The following is a 21002-nucleotide window of genomic DNA, read 5'->3' on the forward strand; positions in this document are numbered from 1 at the left end:
ACCCCTGCCTGTACTGTATTAATACTTGGAGTTGCAAACTGTGGAGTTGGAATATGCAAGCATGTGCATCCGTTTGCGGACTGCTGAGCAGTAAATGATAGCTATTATGTACCTTAATGACCCGTCGATTGAGCTTTGGAGTCTAGACTGGTTGCTTTCCCTGCATATTTTCCAGGTGGAGCATGTTTTGACGACTGTACCTGTTGCATTACTTGCTTCCTGACCAGGGGACTCTCCTGATTCGGCGTCAACTAACACATATCGACCCGACGACCATCGACTGGGGGCGCGGACTTGCGGAGTCGCGGCAGTGCCAGAGGGCCGGCAGATCGCTTTGGCGCCAGCTCTGCCTCTCCCTTGCGCCTTGTGGCCAATTGATTGCTTGTCTGGGCGTGGGGGTCAGCATTGGCCTCGTCAAAGGACGGGGAGTGACCGCGAAAAAGTACTACATACCTAACCTACAAAATAATTTCTCAGGTCCCTGTATCGAATGTGGTCGGCATCGGATTTGATCGGGATCGGGCTCGGGGTTGATCGGCATGAACTCCATTCCGGAACCCTAACCCTGATAAGGTTTCCCGATCTGGCAGTTATATTATTCCAGTCAGTTTGATAGGCTTATCGGTCCTTATCGATACGATACGATACGAGATGATGATCGATTATTGATCGCTGCCCCTCACCTACCAAAAGTAATACTTGTAACTCTCGGAGTGAGTCACTCTTGATTTCATCACGGAAAGGTTGCGGAATTGATCAACGACCATGGCGCTAGAAACCCTAACGACCATCTCCCCGATTACCAACGAACCCATCCTAACGCGCCCCGGCATCTCCTCCGAGGAACTGGCAGTGATCCCGGAGATCGCGCAGGAGGCCTTCCGCTCCTTCTCGCAGTCCACGACCCTCGAGCAGCGGCAGGAGATCGTCGCGCGGGCGCTGGGGATACTGGCCAAGAAGAAGGATGAGCTGGGCCGGGAACTCACGGCGCAGATGGGGCGGCCCATCGCGTACACGCCCACGGAGATTGCCACCGCGGTCAAGCGTGGGGAGTTTTTGAACCGTGCGAGCAGTGAGGTGCTTGGGGAGGATGGAGTCACGCGCGGAGACCCGGAGAAAGGGTTCAATCGGTTCATTAAGCGGAAGCCCGTGGGGGTGGTGTTGATTATTTTTGCGTGGAATGTATGTGCTCCGAGATCTAGGGGTGGTTGGTTGCAATTGTAGTCTGCAGAGACTGATTGGAATCCGATCAGTATCCATATCTCATTCTAGTCAACAGCTTGGTCCCGGCCATTCTTGCTGGGAATGCTGTGATCTTGAAGCCTTCACCGCAGACGCCGACGGTCGTGGAGCAGGTGACTGCCGCCTTTGCTGAGGCCGGACTGCCCAAGAATGTCATCCAATACGTCCACTGCGGTTCTCCTGCGCAATTGGAGATTACCATCCGCTCGCCATTGGTCAACCATATCTGCTTCACAGGGTCCGTTGCGGGTGGGTTGGCCGTGCAGAAAGCGGCCTCGGACCGTATCGTCAACGTCGGCCTGGAGCTGGGAGGCAAGGACCCCGCCTATGTGCGCGGCGACGTCGACGTGTCCTGGGCGGCCGAGCAGATCGTCGATGGGGCCATCTTCAACAGCGGCCAGAGCTGCTGCGCAATCGAACGGGTCTACGTCCATGAGAGTATCCACGACCAATTCGTCCAGGCCGTCAAGGACGTGCTCAGCAAGTACCGAGTCGGAGACCCGTTTGATGAGAAAACGCAGATCGGCCCGGTCATTTCCAAGCGGGCAGTGGATACGTTCAACACGCATCTCGCGGATGCGGTCAAGAAAGGTGCCAGGGATGAAACACCCGAGAACGAGACGTTCAGGAACCTCCCTCCCCATGGCAACTACGTCAGACCGACGCTGTTGACTGGGGTTAACCATGATATGATTGTGATGAAGGACGAGACCTTTGGACCGATCATCCCGGTGCAGAAGGTCAAGGGCGATGAGGAGGCCATTCAGCTGATGAATGATAGCGAGTTTGGCCTCACGGCCAGTGTGTGGACCAAGGATGCTCAAGCGGCGGAGCGGATCATCGAGCAGGTTGAGGCCGGCACGGTCTTTGTCAATCGTGCTGATTATCCCAGTCCTGTAAGCGTACTCGCCATTGCCCTTTTCCGCTGCCTGCTAACAATTTGTGAACAGGATTTGGCGTGGACTGGCTGGAAAAACTCCGGGCGTGGCGTTACACTGAGCAGGTTTGGATTCGATCAGTTTGTGAAGCTGAAGAGCTATCATATCAAGGACTACCCTGCATAGAGATAGTAGTGCCATCTGTATCAATTGGAGCGGCTGCTTCTGGGAGGAGATTAGCCTTCCTTTCGCCAGACCATTACTGCGCTCGTCAGGTTACTCCCACTCTTTATTCTTAGTGAACAGTACTGTAGGCGCTCTACACCCCTAACTTCATTATGGCTTGGCCCTCAAACCGCTGCGCCTTTCCTACCCGACGAGATCAAGCCACCTTCATTCGTGTCCTTCCAGAGGATCGAATTGGAGGCCCGTTGATGGATTGGACTCGAGAAGAGTTTAGATTGCTCGGTGCTATCCTTGATTCCCTCTGCTCGTCAAGCCATCAGTCACAGAGGATAATCGATTAATACCCGCAATGATCCGTTCCGTTGACCGTTCGGTTGGTTCACCTCCGGTCCCTTCCATGATTCCATCGGCGTAAATGGCCTCTTGTAGGATAAGTGCCGTACTACTACTACTACCTAAGGCATCATACCAAGTTGAGTGATTTTGGGGATATTTGCAGTAGGCCTACCCAGAGTCTATGACAACACTACTCGTACTTGCACATCTTGAACAAGCAAAGCTCCCCATCTGAAAAAGAGCTGAACTACTCCATTAACCACCAGACCCTGGCACCGCCACTAATCTGACCGAGGCTCTGAGTTGACAGGGCCCAAGGTCAACCCCGTTGATAATCCTCCATTCCTTTTTTTCCAGCGCGATTTGTCTACGAATTAAATTGCAGCCAACCAAAGGGTGCTCCTACGACAGGCTTCTCAATGGAAGAAATGAGATGGAATGGAGCAGCTTACGTCAGGAACTATTTTTGAACTGCGGGCATTGAGGATTTTTTTTTTTTTTTTATTCAGGAAGCCGCTCTGCCAGGCCAGGTCCTTCCTCAATAATGCCCAATCATGCTGCAGAGGGGAAGAGAACATCCCCGCAAACCATCCACCATCAACATCACCACTTTGCCAGGGCTTGGAAAAGTCTAACCAGAATCCCCGAGGTGGTGATGCTTCCGGGATTCCAAGTATAATACGAGCTTCAACCCCAGTCACTCTTTTCATTTAGCCTACTAGGTAGGGTTCACATCTGTACAGAGCTCTGCAGCCATGGCACTGTCATCTCTTTCCTCCAACCCCGTTGACGTCATAGATATCCGTTCCCCTTTTGCCAAGCACTCGCTGGCCGATGCTGTCTACCAGGGACTCGAATCAACCCCCCCGACTCTGCCGACAATGTTGCTGTATGACGTCCAGGGGTTGCAGCTTTTCGAAGAGATTACCTATCTGGACGAGTACTATCTCACCAATGCTGAAATCGAGGCCTTGACCGCCCATGCAAAGACAATTGCCGAGATAATACCCAAGTATGCGCAGCTCGTGGAGCTGGGCAGCGGGTATGTTTGTGTCTATTCTAGATGACTAGCTGAAGTGCCTTTGTATCCGGGGTTGACGTCGACATGTAGGAACTTGCGCAAGATTGAGATCTTGCTGAAAGAGTTTGAGACTGCTCAAAAGTCGGTTGACTACTATGCACTCGATTTGTCACTGGATGAGTTGAACCGCACATTTGCGACAGTGTCGCCCGAGACGTATTGCTACGTTCGTCTTCACGGTCTGCATGGCACGTACGATGACGCATTGAGGTGGCTGCAAGATCAAAAGAAATGGGGAAAGACAACTTGCGTTCTGTCCCTGGGGTCATCGCTGGGGAACTTCAACCACGGCAATGCGGCTAAGTTTCTGCACAATTTTGTGAAGCTGCTGGAACCGTCTGATTCCTTTATTGTGGGCTTGGATGGATGCAAGACGGAGGACAAGGTGTACTTGGCATACAATGACCCCCGCGGTCTCACGAGGCAGTTCTACATGAACGGCCTGGCACACGCCAACAAAATACTAGGGTTTGAGGCTTTCAAATCTGGTGAGTGGGAGGTACATTCCTTGTACAACAAGGATCTCGGATGCCACCAGGCATTTTACGTTCCTACATGTGACGTGGAGATCAAGGACATAAAGCTCCGCCAAGGCGAGAGGATTCTCTTCGAGGAGGCGTACAAATTCGACGAGACAGAGCGATTCCACCTGTGGCGCAATGCAGGACTAGTCCCTACACGGGAACTTGGGAATAGCTCCAATGATTATCGTGAGTCCTCTCACACACTCTCCCGTTGGCTCAAGAAGCCGAAACATTGATGTTTGCCGTTGCTGTCCTAACCTTGCGGTGCTCTTGTTCAGATCTTCATGTTCTGCGCCCGGCCAAGATTGATATGCCGAGAATTGTCGTTCAATATTGGACAGGTGTAGCTCCCCCTCCGAAGAACTGGGAGATGCTATGGCTTGCTTGGGATATTGTCTCAAAGTCCATGGTCCCGCGCGAGGCACTCATGTCTCGGCCCATTGAGCTGAGAAACCCGCTGATATTCTACCTTGGACATATCCCGACCTTTTGCGGTGAGCAGAATTGGTTGCCATCTGCAGCAGCACGCTGATCGGAGTTCACAGATATTCATTTGGCTCGAGGGACGAAGTCGGCTCCCACCGAGCCGAAGGAGTACCGCCGAATCTTTGAACGTGGCATCGACCCTGATGTCGATAATCCGGAGAAATGCCATCCTCATAGCGAGCTTCCTGACGACTGGCCCCCTCTAGCTGACATCCTGGACTTTCAAGAACGGGTCCGGGCCCGCCTGCTGTCAATCTTGAGGTCGACTGGATACTGGAAAAACCGGCTTTTGAGCGAGGCGATTTGGATTGCTTTCGAGCATGAAGTTATGCACATCGAGACGTTTCTGTACATGCTCCTGCAGAGTGACAAGGTTCTCCCTCCGCCGGGGGTCCCTCGCCCGAATTTTGAACGAATGGCCCTCGACGCAAGACGTGACGCAAAACCAAATCGGTGGTTTCGGATACCCGAGCAGACTTTGACAATTGGCATAGATGATTCTGATATTCGCCTAATGCCGGAAAAGGCGTTTGGATGGGACAACGAGAAACCGCGGCGCGTGGTTACAGTCCGGCCGTTCGAGGCCCAGGGCCGCGCTGTTACGAACGGGGAATATGGGCGGTACCTTGTAGACAGTGGCAGTCGCCAAGTGCCCGCGTCGTGGATCGCCACGGCTAGCGTATCTAGCGGGAGTAACGGGGATGCAAACGGTCATCCAAGTATCTTTGACAAATACTCGGTGCGAACTGTCTTTGGACCCGTTCCTCTTAAATGGGCTGCCGACTGGCCAGTGATGGCATCGTACGACGAGCTTGATGGCTACGCGAAATGGATGAATTGCAGATTGCCAACATATGAGGAAGCGCAAAGCATATACAAGCATGCGGAGTTTCTCAAGCAACAGAGAGGCGTTGCAGATTTTCTCAGACGGAGAAACGGAGCTCATGCATCTTATACTGAAAGGTGAGCGGGCACCCTGCCGGTAACTGGCAAGTATTGGACCGGAAGTTAACTCTGCAGCATTAGCTTCGATGAGAAGGACCCCAACATAGAAGTCACCATGTTTAGGGACCTGGAAAGCTGCAATGTCGGATTCAAAAAATGGCACCCGACACCCGTGACACCGTACGGCGACAAACTCGCTGGACAATCTGAGCTGGGCGGCGTCTGGGAATGGACCAGCACGATTTTGGCACCACACGAAGGATTCCACCCAATGGAGGCTTATCCCGGATACACAAGTACGCAACGTCTTTGCGTACCACATGGCCGAATGTTGCTGACTTGGGAATGTCATTATAGCGGACTTCTTCGATGGAAAGCACAACATTGTCTTGGGTGGTTCATGGGCGACGCATCCGCGGATCGCCGGACGAACAACATTGTAAGTGCGCGCACTCTCTATGCTATGTGTTTCCATACTCATGTCTTTCCTAGCATAAACTTTTATCAGCACAACTATCCGTATGCCTGGGTTGGTGCACGACTGGTGCGGGATATTTGAGTGAGGAACTCAGGCTGGTTATTTCACGTCCATTGGTATCATTAAGCCGTGTCCAATCTCTAAAGTTCACTGGAATCGCTTCCAAAGGGCATTATCTCTATCGTTGAATACTCTCCGTAGTGGCATGCCAGCGTTGATCGGCACCCGGTCTACTTGCAGATTTTCGAGATATCAAAGATGAAAGCCTCCTAGCTCGGAGACATCGCAGAAACGCCATAACCCAGCTTCTTCAGCGGCCTGTCTGACGCTTCCCAGCTCCTGGTCGGTGACGGCACGGTTGATATCCGCATAACGTACCTCCTCCTTTTCTTCACCGTCGACTGCCCGACGACGACGTTTCTTCCCCACATGCGCATCAGGATGGTACTGTTCCATGATGTGCACGTAGAGATCCTTGGACACGTTCTCGGCCAGCCACCGCATGATCTCCCGGCCTTCGTCCTCCTTCCCCGGCATAACCAGGTGTCGCAACAGGACCCCTTTCTTTGCTATTCCATCAGACGTGAAGCACAGATCGCCTACCTGGCGATGCATCTCCTTCACGCTCTCTCTCGCGGCGGCGGCGTAATCGTCCGCCTTGAGCAGCCGCTTGGACGAGCTGGTGCTCCAGACCTTGAAATCCGGCAGGTAGATATCCACCAGCCCGTCCATGAGCTCCAGCGAGGCCAGCGAGTCAAACGCCGAAGTGTTGTAAATGATTGGCAGCTTCAGCCCCATGTCCCTTGCCGCCAGGATCGACAGCGCCACCTGCGGCACGACGTGCTCCGGGGTGATCAGGTTGATGTTGTGCACCTTGCCGACATCCTGCAGCTTCAGGTACCATTCCGCGAGCTGCTCGGGGGTGAGATCGAACCCGTTGCGCTGATGCGCAATGTCGTGGTTCTGGCAGAAGACGCAGCGCAGGTTGCAACCGGAGAAGAAGACGGAGCCGCTGCCGTGGTAGCCCTGGATGCAGGGTTCCTCGCCCCGGTGCGGCGCGATCACGTTGACTTTGACCGTCTCCGCGCCGATCAGGCACACGCCGGTGGTTTCGTAGCGGTTGACGCCGCAGAGCCGCGGGCAGAGGTTGCAGTTGCGGAGGTGTGCATACGCGGCGGAGCGCTTGCGTGCGATGTCCGTGGAGCTCAGGAGTTGGTACCGCGGAATGTAATCGTCGAGGAGGAACTGCGGGGGGATGCCTAGGTGGCGTTTGGGAGTAATGGGGAGGAACCGGGTGCGGTGTTGACTTAGGGTCAGGCTTCGGGCCGGGGGAGGATAGAGATGCGGGAGAAGCGTCCTGCGTGAAAAAAATGTCATCCTGTCCAGCAGGGGCTGCGAATGATATGTCGCCGACGAATTTCAGGAATCATTGGGCGGTCGGCGAACGTTCTGTCGGTTTTCGGATTTGACGATGACCAAAGGTGTTTGTATCTTGAAGTTTGTTCTGGAGATGCGAAGGACCAATTGCTTGTTGACCTCGGGAAACTAGGCGTGTCCTTGGCGCCAAGCCAGCTCTAATCACGTGACTACATAACATAGGTTCTTCTCATCCTTCGGTCGTGACTGAGCAGCAGTTCATCAGTGTGTGTTTTTTCCGAGATTTAAGTAGTCGGTTGCCAGGCCAGCTCTTCTGTCGGAATATGGGTTCGGTCCTGCCCTCGTGAGCCTGATAGCCGAACTTTTTCAGAAAGCGACGGCATAGTGTACTCCAATTCTTCAGCATCGACAAAGGTAGTAAGTACTGTACGGAGTTGTATGTAGGCTACTACCATTTAGTTCTGCCTCGGCTGTCCAGATCGATTCAGGTGTCACTGGACGAAACCACGCGGGTGCTCCCTGGTCTCTCTACTTGCAACTTGAAAGAATGAAAGCGTAGAAGATTACCATAGACCTACTGTAGTACTAGGAAGGCCTGGGTACTACAGATGGTGCCATTCCGAATGAGTGATGAAGCTACCGCTGCCTCTACCACCGCGGAGATGTCCGACAATCAATAGTTAGAGGTATAAAATAAAAGAAGAGAAGTTGGACAATCGCGGTTTGTATCGGCCCGTTGATTTCGGCTGATGGACAGGGGATTCAAGTTATCAAAGTTATCAGATCAATGATCGATCCGATGCCCCACAAATTTGTGAAAACATTCTCGTAAATTCAGGTTCATTGGACAGTGGGTCTCGGTAGATTCACGAATAGGTATGCGTCATTGGTGCTTGAACGTCTTCAGAGTTCAGAAGGAGGGGTTGAATTGTTGGGAACTGCCAATGAATCATTGAATGATGATGTTGTTGAGGGGCCTGAAGCAAAGTACAGTAGTACCTGTCATTATTTCAATTAATCAGCCTTATTAAGCGGGTAAGATGGGATCTTTCTAGAAATTCTTCAAGAATAGTACTTACAGGGAGGGACCAGTTGATCAGTTTGAAGAAACCACTCGACTCAGATCTCTATAGAAGACAAGTATTGTTGGCATCAACTATGGCGACTGAAAACGCGGTCTATCACTATCTAGACATCGGCCGGCTGGGTCGCGGAGGAGTCCTTGTGTAAGGGCATTCCCCGTCCGAGAACTCAAAACAAAAAAGGCACACATATTCAACTAAACTCATGTATTACAGCCTGTTCCTCAAGGACGCCGGAATCGACTACAAGGAAGTCCTCTACAAAGTTGACGCAACCTGGCCGGAGAACAAGCAGAAGCTGCGGGAGAAGGGCATCACCCGAACCGGCCAGTTGCCTGCTCTTGAGTATGATGGTCACACTTTCTCTCAGGTACGTTCGAGTCAACCCGTTTGTAAACCCCCATATTTGGGGGCTCGTGCATCTGCGACGGAGCGAGAGATGACTGACTGCTGTTTACGAACTGAAGCATATTCCCATCCTGCGGTACTTTGCTCGAAAGCTCGGCCGCTACGATGGCGAGACCAACTGGGAAAAGTACCTTGTCGATGCTGTAGCGGATATCTACATTGACTGGAGGGTACGTACCTTAGTACTTGACGAGTGTATCAAAACCGATCGGCCGCGGCTGACGACCACTATTACAGGCTGAATGGGTAGCAGCCGCCACGAAAGGGGAACAGCACAAGAATGAGTACGTGGAGAAGCACGTGCCGCACTTTTACGAAGTTGTCGGACAGTACTACAATGACAATCCGGGCCCGTATCTGCTGGGCGATAAGATCACCTATGCGGATTTTGCGGTCTATCATTTGCTTGATAATGACCGGAGGATTGGAGTGCGGCCGGTGAGTAGTATTTCCCACCTTCAAGTCTGGCCAAGTCTGTCTACTGACGAGTTCCTAGGATTCTGTGCCTGAGTCTTTGGTCAGGCTCGAAGAGGCGATCGAGGCGCGTCCGAACCTTGCAGAGTTTATCAAGCAGGGCAAGCAGTGAGAAGTTGACATGCTTGGCTCTTGCGTGTAGATATCTGGAAGATCTCAACTCTTATATTGCATACTACAATCAGAAAAGGTCTATGGTTTTCCGAGGTTGGCCAATTGACCTTCCCTGTCATGGATGACGCAAGAGAAGCAGAATTCAAAAACGGATTGGTCATTTTCCTTGCTATACTAGAGCTTGATCACTTCGAAAAGAACAAACCCGAGTACTGCCATCCAAAGTACTGCACAGTGGATCCAAGACGGGTCGATCACAATCGAATGCTCTTGAACCTCCTACAGAAGCCGGAATCAAAATCCAAGTCCAACAACAAAACTCCACAGCGATCATAAATAAAGGTCCATAACACTTTACCTTTCGCTTTACCTTTCGCGACACATTGAACCCCGGATCGCGCTTGCAAGGATCTGACCATTTATCATACATGCGATCCCAGCTCTTCGGGTGATAAGGACACAATGCCTGCTCCAGGATCTTGCCGCGTATCAAAACCCGGATGATGGCGGTGCTGCGTTGATTAATTGCCTCTTCCTCATCGATCATTTCTTGGGTGTTCATTCCTGAGTCCACGGTATCATCATGGCATTTGGATCCATTCGCTTCACCAGCCTCCTCGGTCTTCGCTGTAGTCTCTTTCTGATTCGCCGCATTTTTGTGTGTTGGGCGGCGCTTCCTGCTGCCGCTGCCGCTGCCTTTGCCTTTTCTCATGTGAGTGACAACCGGCCCCGTGAGACTCTAGACGATTTGGCAGTGCTAGCACCAGGTGACAAGACAGACTGAGAGGCCTCGCGTCGGCCTGTGGCTCTTTCAGATTGTGACTCTGGACATCCAGGAGGCAGGTCCTGATGCGCTACAAGCCTGTTCAATCTCAGAGATTCTCCACGCCTTATAGACCACGCTCGAGTTCTCACAGAGATTCATAATGGATTGTGAGGCCTTCTTCAGCCTTAAATACTGAGCGAATTGTTTCAGATCAGGGCTGGTGCTTCTTTTTGGCAGATTCATGTTTCATTATTACAGATGGCTCTATCGCCTCATACCAGCTTGCGTCGGATTCTGCCGCAGTTTCTTTGATTTGACACATCTTCGGCGGTTGCCTAAGGCAGACTTCCACCAGATATTCTTGTGCAGAATTTCATTGACGGTTGCACGGTTTTCTTTGGAAAATCTGTGAAATAGTATCTGGAGGTCTTCGACGAAGTCGAGCTCATGGGAACAGGATTACGGTTATACTTCCTCTCGAGGAACGCAATGAGACGCCTCACATAGCGCGTTTATCGAGTTTGATTCTCTCGGACAGCAGGCTGGACGCTGCTTCATTGATATCAAGTCCATCGAGTAGTGCAGGGAAGGCCAGTATATTGGGAGAATCGTCTCTATAATCGCGCGGAAAACGTAAGCCATGGTGATTTGTGATCCCGGCGGCAAAGATCCGAGGGTCGGTTCGATCAGAGAAGATAAGTTTCAGGGTTGGAATCGGTTTGCCAGTTAGGGCTTGGACTTTACGCAGAGCGGGGATACATCTTCAACAGCATTCGGAAGTGCGCTGTCATAATGTTGTGCTTGACCATCTTATGCTTGGTGCTGCCAGTGACGTTGTACTGTTACGTTGTGAACCAAATATCGCTAGATGTCAATGCTCTAGAATTTCTTTTAACAAGAAAAGGATAGCAAAGGGGATCTGGCTGAGGGTTCTAGTTAAATGATAAGAAGACAAAGAAAACAGAGAAGATCCTGACTGTTGGATGCTTCGGCCAATGAGAGCATTGCTGAGCTCCGTAAATTTGTCGGTACGATCCGCTAGTGTAAGGCTTTGAAATTGGCCTTGACATCAACATAAAAAGTTAGCACAGACTAGTAAGCATATATAATCTCGGCAAATATGGAGATCTTCTAACACGGTCGTATTGATACTTTACTTTGCCTAGAGAGGAAATACAAAGTCGCAGACCCTCCGCCAAGACCGACTTTCCGGAAGATCCGCTTGTCAACAACGAGACTAATCCAACGTCCACCATCACCCAAACAGAGGGGCAGCCGCACAATGAAGCCCTTAATAGCCGTACCGAGCATTATATTCCTTGTCTATCGAGCTCGGAGGGGTCTGACACCTCCAGGCCTCTTTGTGGCCTTTATCACCGCCGTTATCCACGCATTACATCCGTGGTCGGCTCCGTTTGTCCTGCTTGCGATTTTCTATTTTGGTGCAACCAAAGCTACAAAGGTGTGCATAATTGACCATCCCAGACACTGATTTCGTGTTTTGCTCTCGTGTAGTACACATATTCTGACCCAAATACTAGGTCAAGCATAATGTCAAGGCCCGGCTGACCTTGTCCGCAACGGGCGGTGCCGGTGCTGAAGGGCCCAGGAATTACATCCAGGTCCTGGCCAATTCGTACATGGCCTCGTTCCTAGTCCTACTGCAAACTGCACTGCTTGTGAGGAAGGGGGAGTACTCTTCTACCTGCTTTGGCAAGGGCAAGGGAGTGGAGGATTTGCTCGCTGTTGGTATCGTGGCGTGAGTGTTTTAACTCAAGTCTGTTTGTCCGGGGTAGTTGCGTGTCTGACTCTTAATTGAAGGAACTACGCTGCGGCGGCCGCAGATACTTATGCCTCGGAATTGGGAATTCTCTCCCGATCCAAGCCCCGGCTCATTACATCTCCAACACTGCGAACAGTCCCGCCTGGTACCAATGGTGGTGTTAGCGCTGCGGGCTTGTTGGCTAGTGTCTTCGGCGCCTTTACGATTGCACTGGGATCTGTTCTATTCCTACCCTTCTGCGATGAAAGCTGGTCGTTCGGCGATCGAGTTCAATGGGTTGTTGTGGTGACCCTCTGGGGTACCTTTGGCAGCCTCTTGGACAGCTTTCTGGGAGGCCTTTTGCAAGCTAGTGTCGTGGACAAGCAAAGTGGCAAGATCGTCGAGGGCTCTGGAGGCCGAAGAGTAGGTCCTGGCCTGTCCCCGACGCCGTCCAACATACTGACAGCCCTCCGTTCTACAGGTTCTCATCCATCCTTCGTCCGCGGAACCTGGGATTACTCCCCTGGGGAGTGTGAACAGAGCTTCGGGGAGCATCAATACCACTGAAGCCGTAGCAAACACTGCGACATTGAGAGGCACGAGATTCACCGGGTCATCTGCCAAGGCTACGTCTGGTAACGCCCACGAAACAGAAAGTCGGCAGGTTGTCAGTGGGCGGGATATCCTCGACAACAACCAGGTGAATGCTCTGATGACAGGAATCATAAGCATTGGCGGTATTGTTGCTGCTGGCTACTATTGGGACGTGCCCTGGAGTTTCGGCGACCTTCTTTCGTGGTGATCATGATCAGGAATGGCATGCTTTGTGTTTTGTACGAGTGATGCTTAGGAATTGTTTCTCAGTTGATTGCGAATAAACGAATTAACGAATTTCCTTGATTGTATTTCAAGGCTGATAATCCCCGAGAGATGTTCGACCCGCTAATCATGTCCGGAGAATCGAGTACGGAGTAGGACTCCTCCGTACTCGAGCCAGGAAGGTCAGGTATGCGCAGCATTTATACAGGGTCAGTAAGGGATGGATCCTGAGGGACTCATCCATACAGATATCATCTAGGCATCCGTAGGTAAGGTCAAGCATAGTAGGACGAGTACCAGATAGGGCTAAATAAGACGGCTAAATCTAACGAAAGCGCATGATGCATTCCACATAAAAACCCACCAGCCTCCTTCGGGAATATGCAGGCAGCCGATGTGGAACAGCGAAACCGTCTCGTGCCCAGAACAAAAGAAAAAAAAATAACGGAAAATGCATGGAAGAAGCCACGCATGACGCTGCAGAAGGACGGAATAAGACACTTGGAGCTAGCACTTGCAGGAGACTTGGTATGCCTTGAGTGAGGCGTTTTGAAGAACGTATATGTGAGCTGTCGGAAAGTCGGAAAAGTCGGAGCCCTGAGACTTGCGAGTCGCTCGGTTTTTCGGTTCTGGCCATTCATGGAGATGTTGTAAGAGGTACCTACATACTTGATCCGATCAATCAATTCAAGTCATCAATGTTGATTGGAATAAAAAAAAAAAAACCGTAATGTAGTTCAATGAGTCCATCTAGGCTGTACTAGGATGTAATCTGTCGGGTTTACCGACTTATCGTAGCCGTCCTTGAGTTCTTGAGTCTCGGTTGTTTATACCCTCGCAGTCCCCAGCATCAGGATTCCAGAGCTGAAACATGCCAGAGGTCTCCACCGAGTAAGATGACAAGCTTTTGAGATCGCAAACCCATGATCTTCAGAGTTCAGGGCTCAAGCCAGGCCCACATTCAAGGGTCTGCACAACAACTTGAAACTTTATGACCAGTCTGTTCAAAGTATCTAAATGCTACAACCACACAATCGTGTTTATATCTCAATTCCTAGGTAATTCCTTACTTAGGTGACTACGAAGATGGTGGATAACTAGTTGTGTTTATTTTTTTTGCAGACTGGATGCCTAACCTTTTAATTGCCTTTGTTGTTCGATTTGTTGGCGGTCTGTGATAGATCGGTTCCAGGCTCCCAGCTCTCTGTAAACAACTGGCGGTAAGAGGACCTACGTAGTCGGTATACAGTTCACGGTCCATTCTACTCCAGTCATTGTCCAGGACAACGACGAAGGGGGAAAAAACAAAAAAGAGGATAAGCAAATCCCTTCCTTGGCTTCCCCAATGCCCATTCACTGGACACCCTTTGTTCCGTGCCGAGTCTTGAAGAATTTTCCTAGCCTCAACAGTAAACTCTATCGGCAATCCATGCATGTACACGGCCACATTGGTGATTTCGTAACGAAATATCGATATTTATCCAGTCTGTCCTCATGTCTTCCCAGCTCTTCTTTCTTTTCCTTTCACTTCTTTCAAATCACATCCGGTGGGAGAGTTGTTGTATCAGTTCTTTTCTGTTTACTGTCCTTCCTTTGTCCTTCGTTTTTGCCTTTCCCAGTCGCTCGTTTCATATGCATCAAGCGTATATACCTTGGCATTAGTAGTAATTGTTTAATCTCATTGCTTCACCTGCGCAACTCCCCTCGGTACGGTTCGTCGTTGTTGGCATTTCGATTTTCTTTCCTTTGAGCACTTTGCATCTTTTGCATCCATCGATCGAGGTTCTGGTTGGCGTTGCGTTGTTTCTTCGGTCCTGTTCGGACACTCCCTTCCCTGAAACCAAACCGATAATACGATTATGACGACAGCCGGGTGTCTCTCGCCGGTCTGGCAATGGATCAAGACGCACTTCAGGTCTAAGCGGGAGCCGAAGCAGCTTGAGATCGTATGTCTTGGCCTTACATGAACAATGCATTGCCACTGCTAACAGCAACACAGGGATATCCAACCAACTTCCGGAAAGAGAAACTCTCCATGCCTGTCCCAGATGACGAGTACGTGCTTTTCGCCTCCTCGTCTGTTGCGTCTTCCCCAAAACTGACGGAGTCGGCTGGATGTAGGCACAGCGGCGTGCTGACGCGTCATGACAGCGGACAGCACATGGTGTCAGAGAAGCACGCGGTTCTGAGCACGGTTCCCTGCGAGGAGGAACCCGGCCTCATGCAGCTCCAGCGGGAACTTCGGGAGCTGGGATTGAAAAAGTGAGAATGAGCTCGGCGCTTTGTCGAAACCCTCGCGCAACTATCATATTACGAAAGTTGGAACGTCCTCGAAGCGGGAATCCTTTTTGGACGTCCTCTCCTCTTTTCGGTCTTTGTTGGTGGAAGTTCTTGATCCCTCTGTTGGGCTTCTTGGCTGGTCCTGTATTCTATCCACCGATTTCTCTCTTTCCGGCGCGTCTAGATAATCATCCAACTCATCCAAGAGCATTCTCTTTCTCGATTTGATGGTCGAAGCCCTGTAACTTTGTTTAGACGGCGGCCCGTATTCCTGCACACCCCCGCGTTCCGACTCGGGGGATGCTTTTCGCTGCGCAGGAGCTGGCCGTTCTGTAGTCGTAGCCGACCTAACTTTAATATCAGATTGTTCTGGGAGCATGGGAACGCTTGATCCAGCAACTGCAACGTCCAAGTCATCATCGGTCGCCGTCTCCTCGCCAGATGTAGCAACAACCACCGGTTCCTGCTGCCGATCACCTTTCTCCTGCGCACCGCCTCTTACCGAGCCCGAAGAGTCCGGACGATATCCCGCAGCCGCTCTGGTCTTTGACCGGACGCCCTCCAGTCCCACAAGCGACCTGCTCTGCCGGGGACCCGTCATGAAACTGTGCAGCGATGTTCCGACCCAGGGATCGTCGTCCCGATCTTCCGCCTCTTCATGGTCGCCCTCGTCACTGGAATCTACCGGCGGTCGACGGCGCGATGTTTCGTCCAATGCCCCTTGTTGCTCGCTGGCCAACTGTTCCGACTTTTTCCTAAGGGCCGTCTCGGGCGGCATGGTGGTTCGTCCATCGGTCGGCCGGGGCAGGTTATTGACAGCGGTCGCATTCTGCTGCTTTGCCTGTTTCCTGCGTCGAACGTACTCGGCGTGGTGCAGGTGTCGCGTGAACATTTGCGCGACTTCGTACAGTTCGTCTTCGACCATCATGTAGCCGTCATCTGCGTCGAAGCCTTCGCGCATAAACCTGTTCGTTTTGATTTGGCCGTCAGCGGGGAACTCATATGATTCTTGATGGGAACCTTATTCGATGACAGACTCTTCATCAGGAGGCTGTTGGATGGGAGATGAAGGCGGGCTTTTCGCTGTGAGCCCCTCCGGAAATCAGTAATTCATTCCTTTCTGCGCAAAATCTCTTTTGCATGCGCCGTACATGATCTCAAGATATCCACCCTGCGCGGGGAGTTGCCCGGGGTCATCGCGGTATCCGGCACATTCGGCCGCGATTCCTGCCGCGGAGTCGGCGGCCTTCGTCTTGCGGGTTTCGCAGAGTCATTGTCGTTGGATTTGCGGTCTTTCAGCCATGGGAGGTTGCGGGGCATGTCTGTGTTGTTTGCTTTGTGAACGGGGATGCTGGAGGCGATCATCTTGGCTTTGACGCTTCGGAGGTCTGCACAGTCGGTTCCCTAGTACTTCCCGCTCTTCACAAGCTTCAAATTTCACCCACCGCTGCACATTTTAAGCTACTAACTCTAACAAAAGACTACATCACAGCATGCACTGTGAGGAGCAAGATGGTCACCTTCGCAGGTAATCTTGTATTCAGGGGTATCTACTGAGTATACCTAGTAGTTATCTCCAGTCATCGAGAAAAAGCAATCTGACCCAAAGCCCATAAACGCCAGCCATACAGTACACCCCATTCAAAGGATCCGTTCCGATCATGTATCTTTCAGCTCTCCCCAGGACGCTTGCTATTGCAGCTGACAATCTTGACCTTATCCGCAGTCACGGTCTGGTTATTCTCCAACTTGAACGTCACATCCTTGATCAGGAACGTCCAGACCTCATCGCAGAATCGATACGTATCGAGATGGCCCTTTTCATCGCAACTATCAGCATGATGGAGAAAACCACAATTTGTATGGCCTGTCCCACCTTGAACGACATCCGCCCGGTGACCTTCTCGGCCAAAGCCTCCGTGATGACGCGATCATAGTTGGACAGGATCTTCATCGCCAGCTGGGGCTCGATGCGTCCCTCATTGATGAGGTCGTCCAAGGTATCAGTCAGCGAAAGACCGAGACTATCTCAGCTCCAGCAAGCCAAGAGCATTCAGACGTTAGCCAACATGGTCAAACCGGGCTGATGTTCTTTTGATGATATTTCATTTGGCTGGTAGACTGTGAGATTCAGTACCTGCTGCCGCGATAGAGCTCATAGTACGCTTGAGTGCTCATCTTCGCGGCCAGGAGTGATGCACTGCGTACTTGGTCAATGCAAGTCAGGGTTTATATAGGGAAGAAAGACAGCAAGTGACGAAATCGGAGTTCGATGACTGTCACGTGGCTTAAAAACTAGGCCAATTTTGGATGGCTTGGCACTGATGTATGTAACCTAACTAGTAATCACGTGGTAACTTTCCAAACATGAAAATCTGACTAACAGCTTGAGGAAGGGACGACCTTTAGATATGCCTCAGGCATCAGAGGCGAGGATGGACGATGTTACCCAATGCTGGCAAATGGCATAGGCCATGATATCGTATCATCACAGTGTCATTAATACCGAGTACTTCGCCCATGAATATCCGTTTCCAGTCTATATCGGTAGTTTGGAAAACATCCAACATCATGGCAGGTCATAAGGCATCCTCGCCGTCGTTCGACCTGATGAAGCAAGTAGTACCCTGCGCATAGGTAAATCCTCCTCGCCTGCAGGAGGAGACCATCGTACAATTATCTGAAGCGGCCCTCAGCTTCTGGCTTTGCGTGACGCAAGTCATCATAGCCAAGCTAGGTCACGCGACGCCATGAACTCAAGACATGAATGCATGATAAGACTTCATGTCTACTTCTCGTCCTTTCGACCACCAGCAACCATGGCCGCGAGAACACCGGCACCGATGACTCCTCCATCGGATGCCTCACGAAGAAACACTGATTTTCCTCCCTTCTGTGGACCATTGCGGATAATAAGCCGGTCTATGTACGCCTGGCACATGTGCTTGAACTGTGGGTAGTTTTGTATCACCCCACCAGTATATGCGACAACCAGTTCCTCTGGGCCCGACTTCCAGTCCGGAGTTGTCGGGGAAAGGATGGGAACGATATGATTTCGTGGCGACTTGGGTCCTTCTGCCTCTGTGCGAGGTGGAGCGATCGCATCGCTGCCCACCACCGGGGGTTGGGGCCGTGGATCGGTGTCGTCCCTCAACTGAATCTCGCCGGTGGATGCCAGCAACCCGACAGTAGCGGCGGCAATCAGACCTGCAGCTCGCGTTTCTACGGCGCGCGATACCTTTCGGAAGGCCCTGGCGGTGGAGGTGTCCCAGTTCCAGTCCGTAGACTCTGGCGGCGGAAGTGACCGTTTCAATTCCTCCACCAGTTCCTCATCGCGCGTGATTCGAGCAACGGTTTTGGCAAGGTACGCGGTGCCCAACGCATATTCTTGCACCAGAGCAGCGGGAAGATCCCGTCGATCCAGTCCCACGATTGATGTGAGATAATCGTGGAAGATGATCCGGACAAGCTCCCCAAGATATCGGCCACCAGTCATATACTCGAGGGGCTGGAAACCCGGTCGCGCACAGGCCCGATCAAGGGCTGCATCCCACTTGGTGATGATGCCGTGATCCCGTAATGGTCCGGCTGCCCCTGAAATGGTCCACTCCGTATTTACTATTGTCTCAGTAGCGTTCGGGTCCTTTGCACTAACGAGTTTCCTTTTCGACTCGTGCAGGTCGGAGAGTTTCATGGGAATGGTCGCGTTGCAGCCCGTACCCACGATGATCCCCATCGCTACCCTACTGTTGGGAAGAGACTTGACCCGATAAGCGGAAGAAATAATCGTCGCCACGGTGTCATTGGTGATGGCAGCGATCTTCAGCTTGGGGAGTGCATAGAGCTTGCGACGTTTTGACGATGGCTCGGCGTCGTCAGAGGCCCTTCGAGTATGTCTTTCGTATCCCAGCAGAAGCATGTTTTTCAAGTCCAGGTTCGATGAGATGGCGAATCCTTTACCCATCGGCATCAATGTAGCCTCTGTCACTGACTCTTGCCTTTGCGACTGTCAGCAACTCCACACGACAGCTCGTGGAACAATCAAGAAAGACGTACATTATCGGGAAACTAAACGTGATTCCCATCTCAAGTTCCGGCGGGATTGTACCCTTGGTCGCATCCGAAGACAAACTGTCTGCAATGACCTCCGCGATACAATCCCCGATCCATGAGAACAAATCATCTGCATTATCTTTCTTCAGGTGGTCCTGAATGGGCCAGCTTTTCTCCATTGTGCGTTTTACCCGCTGGCGTTGAGCTCTCCGAAAAGTTCTCTCCGTCGCATCTCTCGGGGTGGGATCCGCATCGGGCTCCTCTTCGCCCAGAAGCTCGACGAAAGCAACGCGAAGATTGCTCCCCCCAACATCAATAGCCAAATACCGGCCGAGCTCGTTCCCAGTCGGCAATCGAGTCACCGGGGTTGGAAGGAATTGTTCTTGGGAGGTCAGTGCGAGATGTTTGAACACCGGTGAGAAGCTCTGGGCCAGCTTGTAGAGCCGGCTCTCGTTCACCTCGAGAGGTTTCAAGAATTCATCTATTGGGTCGATCGTAGTTTGCGGCTCCTCTTCGTCTGAATCCTCTGATACAGACAGGATATAATGTTCATCTGGTGCCTCGCTTTCCTCCTCCCGCGATCCACTCTCGGGGGAGAATTTTCCCATATCACCGGCAGTCGTCATCGTGAATGGACTGCAGGTCTTCACAAGCAGAGTTGGACCTTACAAGTTCTCAGGTGATGCTGCCCCAGAGTGCGGGGGGAGGTTTTAGATGTATGCAAGGAACCGATAAGAGCCTCCGGAACGGATCACTCTGCAGATAAAGCCGGATCTACCGCAGACTCCTGGTTAGTACCTATTCAGCAGGGACGGCAGGAATGTTATGATGTATAAGTACACAGTATCAAAGAATGATAGTCGAGCTTAGATTGTCAGTGCAGGAATGCCCGTCGTGGCACAGGCATCGCAGTAAGCATCCACACACCGCGAAAAAATATTGCCGCACTGATTCTCCAGCTGATTTTCAGGGAGGATTTGGTGAGAAATCTATACCTATAGCGATGGATTCCTAGATGTGGAGGACGGAAAGCCGTCGCAGAATTAACCAAGCAATGCGCGGAGACCGTTGATTGTGGTCACGTTGTCAGATGCCAACTACCGTGATAAAGTTGCAAGCAGGCCGAAGAAATAGTATTGGATTGAGCAGTAAGTTTATAGGGCAATCAGACGGAAGAATGGAAGAGCCAACCCGGGTCACCAGAATCGTGTAGCCGATGCTACGTTGTAGACCCAGAGAATGATTGTTCCAGAGAGCAGCACTCCAGAAACCTGATAATTCCGATGGGAACTTTATAAATAAGCGGCATGACAGGCAGTTGAGCGCTTGACTCACAGGCACGAGGGAGTATTTTTTTTTTCTTTTTTTCTTTTTTTTTTTTTCCCTCTTCTCCTTCACCGCCAGTGACTTGGCTGATTTGTTTCGCTAGGCAGAGATATGCTCGTACTCTGTCCAGTAGAAAAGTTCCTTGCTGTGAACTTCACACGTTCCCCTTGGAACCATCAACGCACGAGTGGGGAGCCCCATCTGCACTCTTCCGTTCTCGGAGCGACTCCATCATATTCATCCTAAGAAACTCTACAATGACAGACATCTGACTTCGGAGACGATTCAAACTTGTTGCTCCCTTTGTGTGAGTGGGTATTCGGACATTGATTGTGTGAAATCAACGACCCGGCACTTTCGATAGATACCTGGGCGCCTTGAAATC

At 51.4% G+C, this 21002-nt stretch overlaps 9 protein-coding genes across 9 annotated transcripts; 4 read left to right on the forward strand and 5 right to left on the reverse strand.

The window, feature by feature from the left end:
- Positions 1-765: 765 nt before the first annotated feature.
- Positions 766-2306, forward strand: VTN31DRAFT_6430 (uncharacterized protein; the record flags this gene model as incomplete). Its single annotated transcript, XM_069407040.1, has 3 exons — positions 766-1182; positions 1254-2138; positions 2193-2306. The coding sequence occupies 3 exons, from the start codon at positions 766-768 to the stop codon at positions 2304-2306; spliced, it is 1416 nt and encodes a 471-aa protein (XP_069258605.1).
- A 1091-nt stretch (positions 2307-3397) lies between these two features.
- VTN31DRAFT_6431 (uncharacterized protein) lies at positions 3398-6237 on the forward strand (the record flags this gene model as incomplete). Its single annotated transcript, XM_069407041.1, has 7 exons — positions 3398-3684; positions 3754-4433; positions 4526-4741; positions 4793-5696; positions 5760-5974; positions 6036-6117; positions 6171-6237. 7 exons carry the CDS (start codon positions 3398-3400, stop codon positions 6235-6237), a joined length of 2451 nt encoding a protein of 816 aa, XP_069258606.1.
- A 171-nt stretch (positions 6238-6408) lies between these two features.
- VTN31DRAFT_6432 (uncharacterized protein) lies at positions 6409-7533 on the reverse strand (the record flags this gene model as incomplete). The annotated part of the gene is made up of 1 exon (XM_069407042.1): positions 6409-7533. One exon carries the CDS (start codon positions 7531-7533, stop codon positions 6409-6411), a length of 1125 nt encoding a protein of 374 aa, XP_069258607.1.
- Positions 7534-8691: 1158 nt separating this feature from the next.
- Positions 8692-9609, forward strand: VTN31DRAFT_6433 (uncharacterized protein; the record flags this gene model as incomplete). Its single annotated transcript, XM_069407043.1, has 5 exons — positions 8692-8759; positions 8832-8985; positions 9083-9193; positions 9261-9461; positions 9520-9609. The coding sequence occupies 5 exons, from the start codon at positions 8692-8694 to the stop codon at positions 9607-9609; spliced, it is 624 nt and encodes a 207-aa protein (XP_069258608.1).
- A 171-nt stretch (positions 9610-9780) lies between these two features.
- VTN31DRAFT_6434 (uncharacterized protein) lies at positions 9781-10323 on the reverse strand (the record flags this gene model as incomplete). The annotated part of the gene is made up of 1 exon (XM_069407044.1): positions 9781-10323. One exon carries the CDS (start codon positions 10321-10323, stop codon positions 9781-9783), a length of 543 nt encoding a protein of 180 aa, XP_069258609.1.
- A 1336-nt stretch (positions 10324-11659) lies between these two features.
- Positions 11660-12941, forward strand: VTN31DRAFT_6435 (uncharacterized protein; the record flags this gene model as incomplete). The annotated part of the gene is made up of 4 exons (XM_069407045.1): positions 11660-11839; positions 11919-12136; positions 12199-12562; positions 12621-12941. The coding sequence occupies 4 exons, from the start codon at positions 11660-11662 to the stop codon at positions 12939-12941; spliced, it is 1083 nt and encodes a 360-aa protein (XP_069258610.1).
- Positions 12942-15263: 2322 nt separating this feature from the next.
- On the reverse strand, positions 15264-16603 carry VTN31DRAFT_6436 (uncharacterized protein; the record flags this gene model as incomplete). Its single annotated transcript, XM_069407046.1, has 3 exons — positions 15264-16203; positions 16276-16321; positions 16390-16603. The coding sequence occupies 3 exons, from the start codon at positions 16601-16603 to the stop codon at positions 15264-15266; spliced, it is 1200 nt and encodes a 399-aa protein (XP_069258611.1).
- A 305-nt stretch (positions 16604-16908) lies between these two features.
- Positions 16909-17416, reverse strand: VTN31DRAFT_6437 (uncharacterized protein; the record flags this gene model as incomplete). The annotated part of the gene is made up of 3 exons (XM_069407047.1): positions 16909-17055; positions 17115-17262; positions 17376-17416. The coding sequence occupies 3 exons, from the start codon at positions 17414-17416 to the stop codon at positions 16909-16911; spliced, it is 336 nt and encodes a 111-aa protein (XP_069258612.1).
- A 610-nt stretch (positions 17417-18026) lies between these two features.
- On the reverse strand, positions 18027-19917 carry VTN31DRAFT_6438 (uncharacterized protein; the record flags this gene model as incomplete). The annotated part of the gene is made up of 2 exons (XM_069407048.1): positions 18027-19236; positions 19295-19917. The coding sequence occupies 2 exons, from the start codon at positions 19915-19917 to the stop codon at positions 18027-18029; spliced, it is 1833 nt and encodes a 610-aa protein (XP_069258613.1).
- Positions 19918-21002: the final 1085 nt, after the last annotated feature.

Source organism: Thermomyces dupontii, assembly GCF_041956625.1.
Source record: "Thermomyces dupontii strain NRRL 2155 unplaced genomic scaffold VTN31scaffold_7, whole genome shotgun sequence".
In the NCBI taxonomy this organism is placed as follows: domain Eukaryota; kingdom Fungi; phylum Ascomycota; class Eurotiomycetes; order Eurotiales; family Trichocomaceae; genus Thermomyces; species Thermomyces dupontii.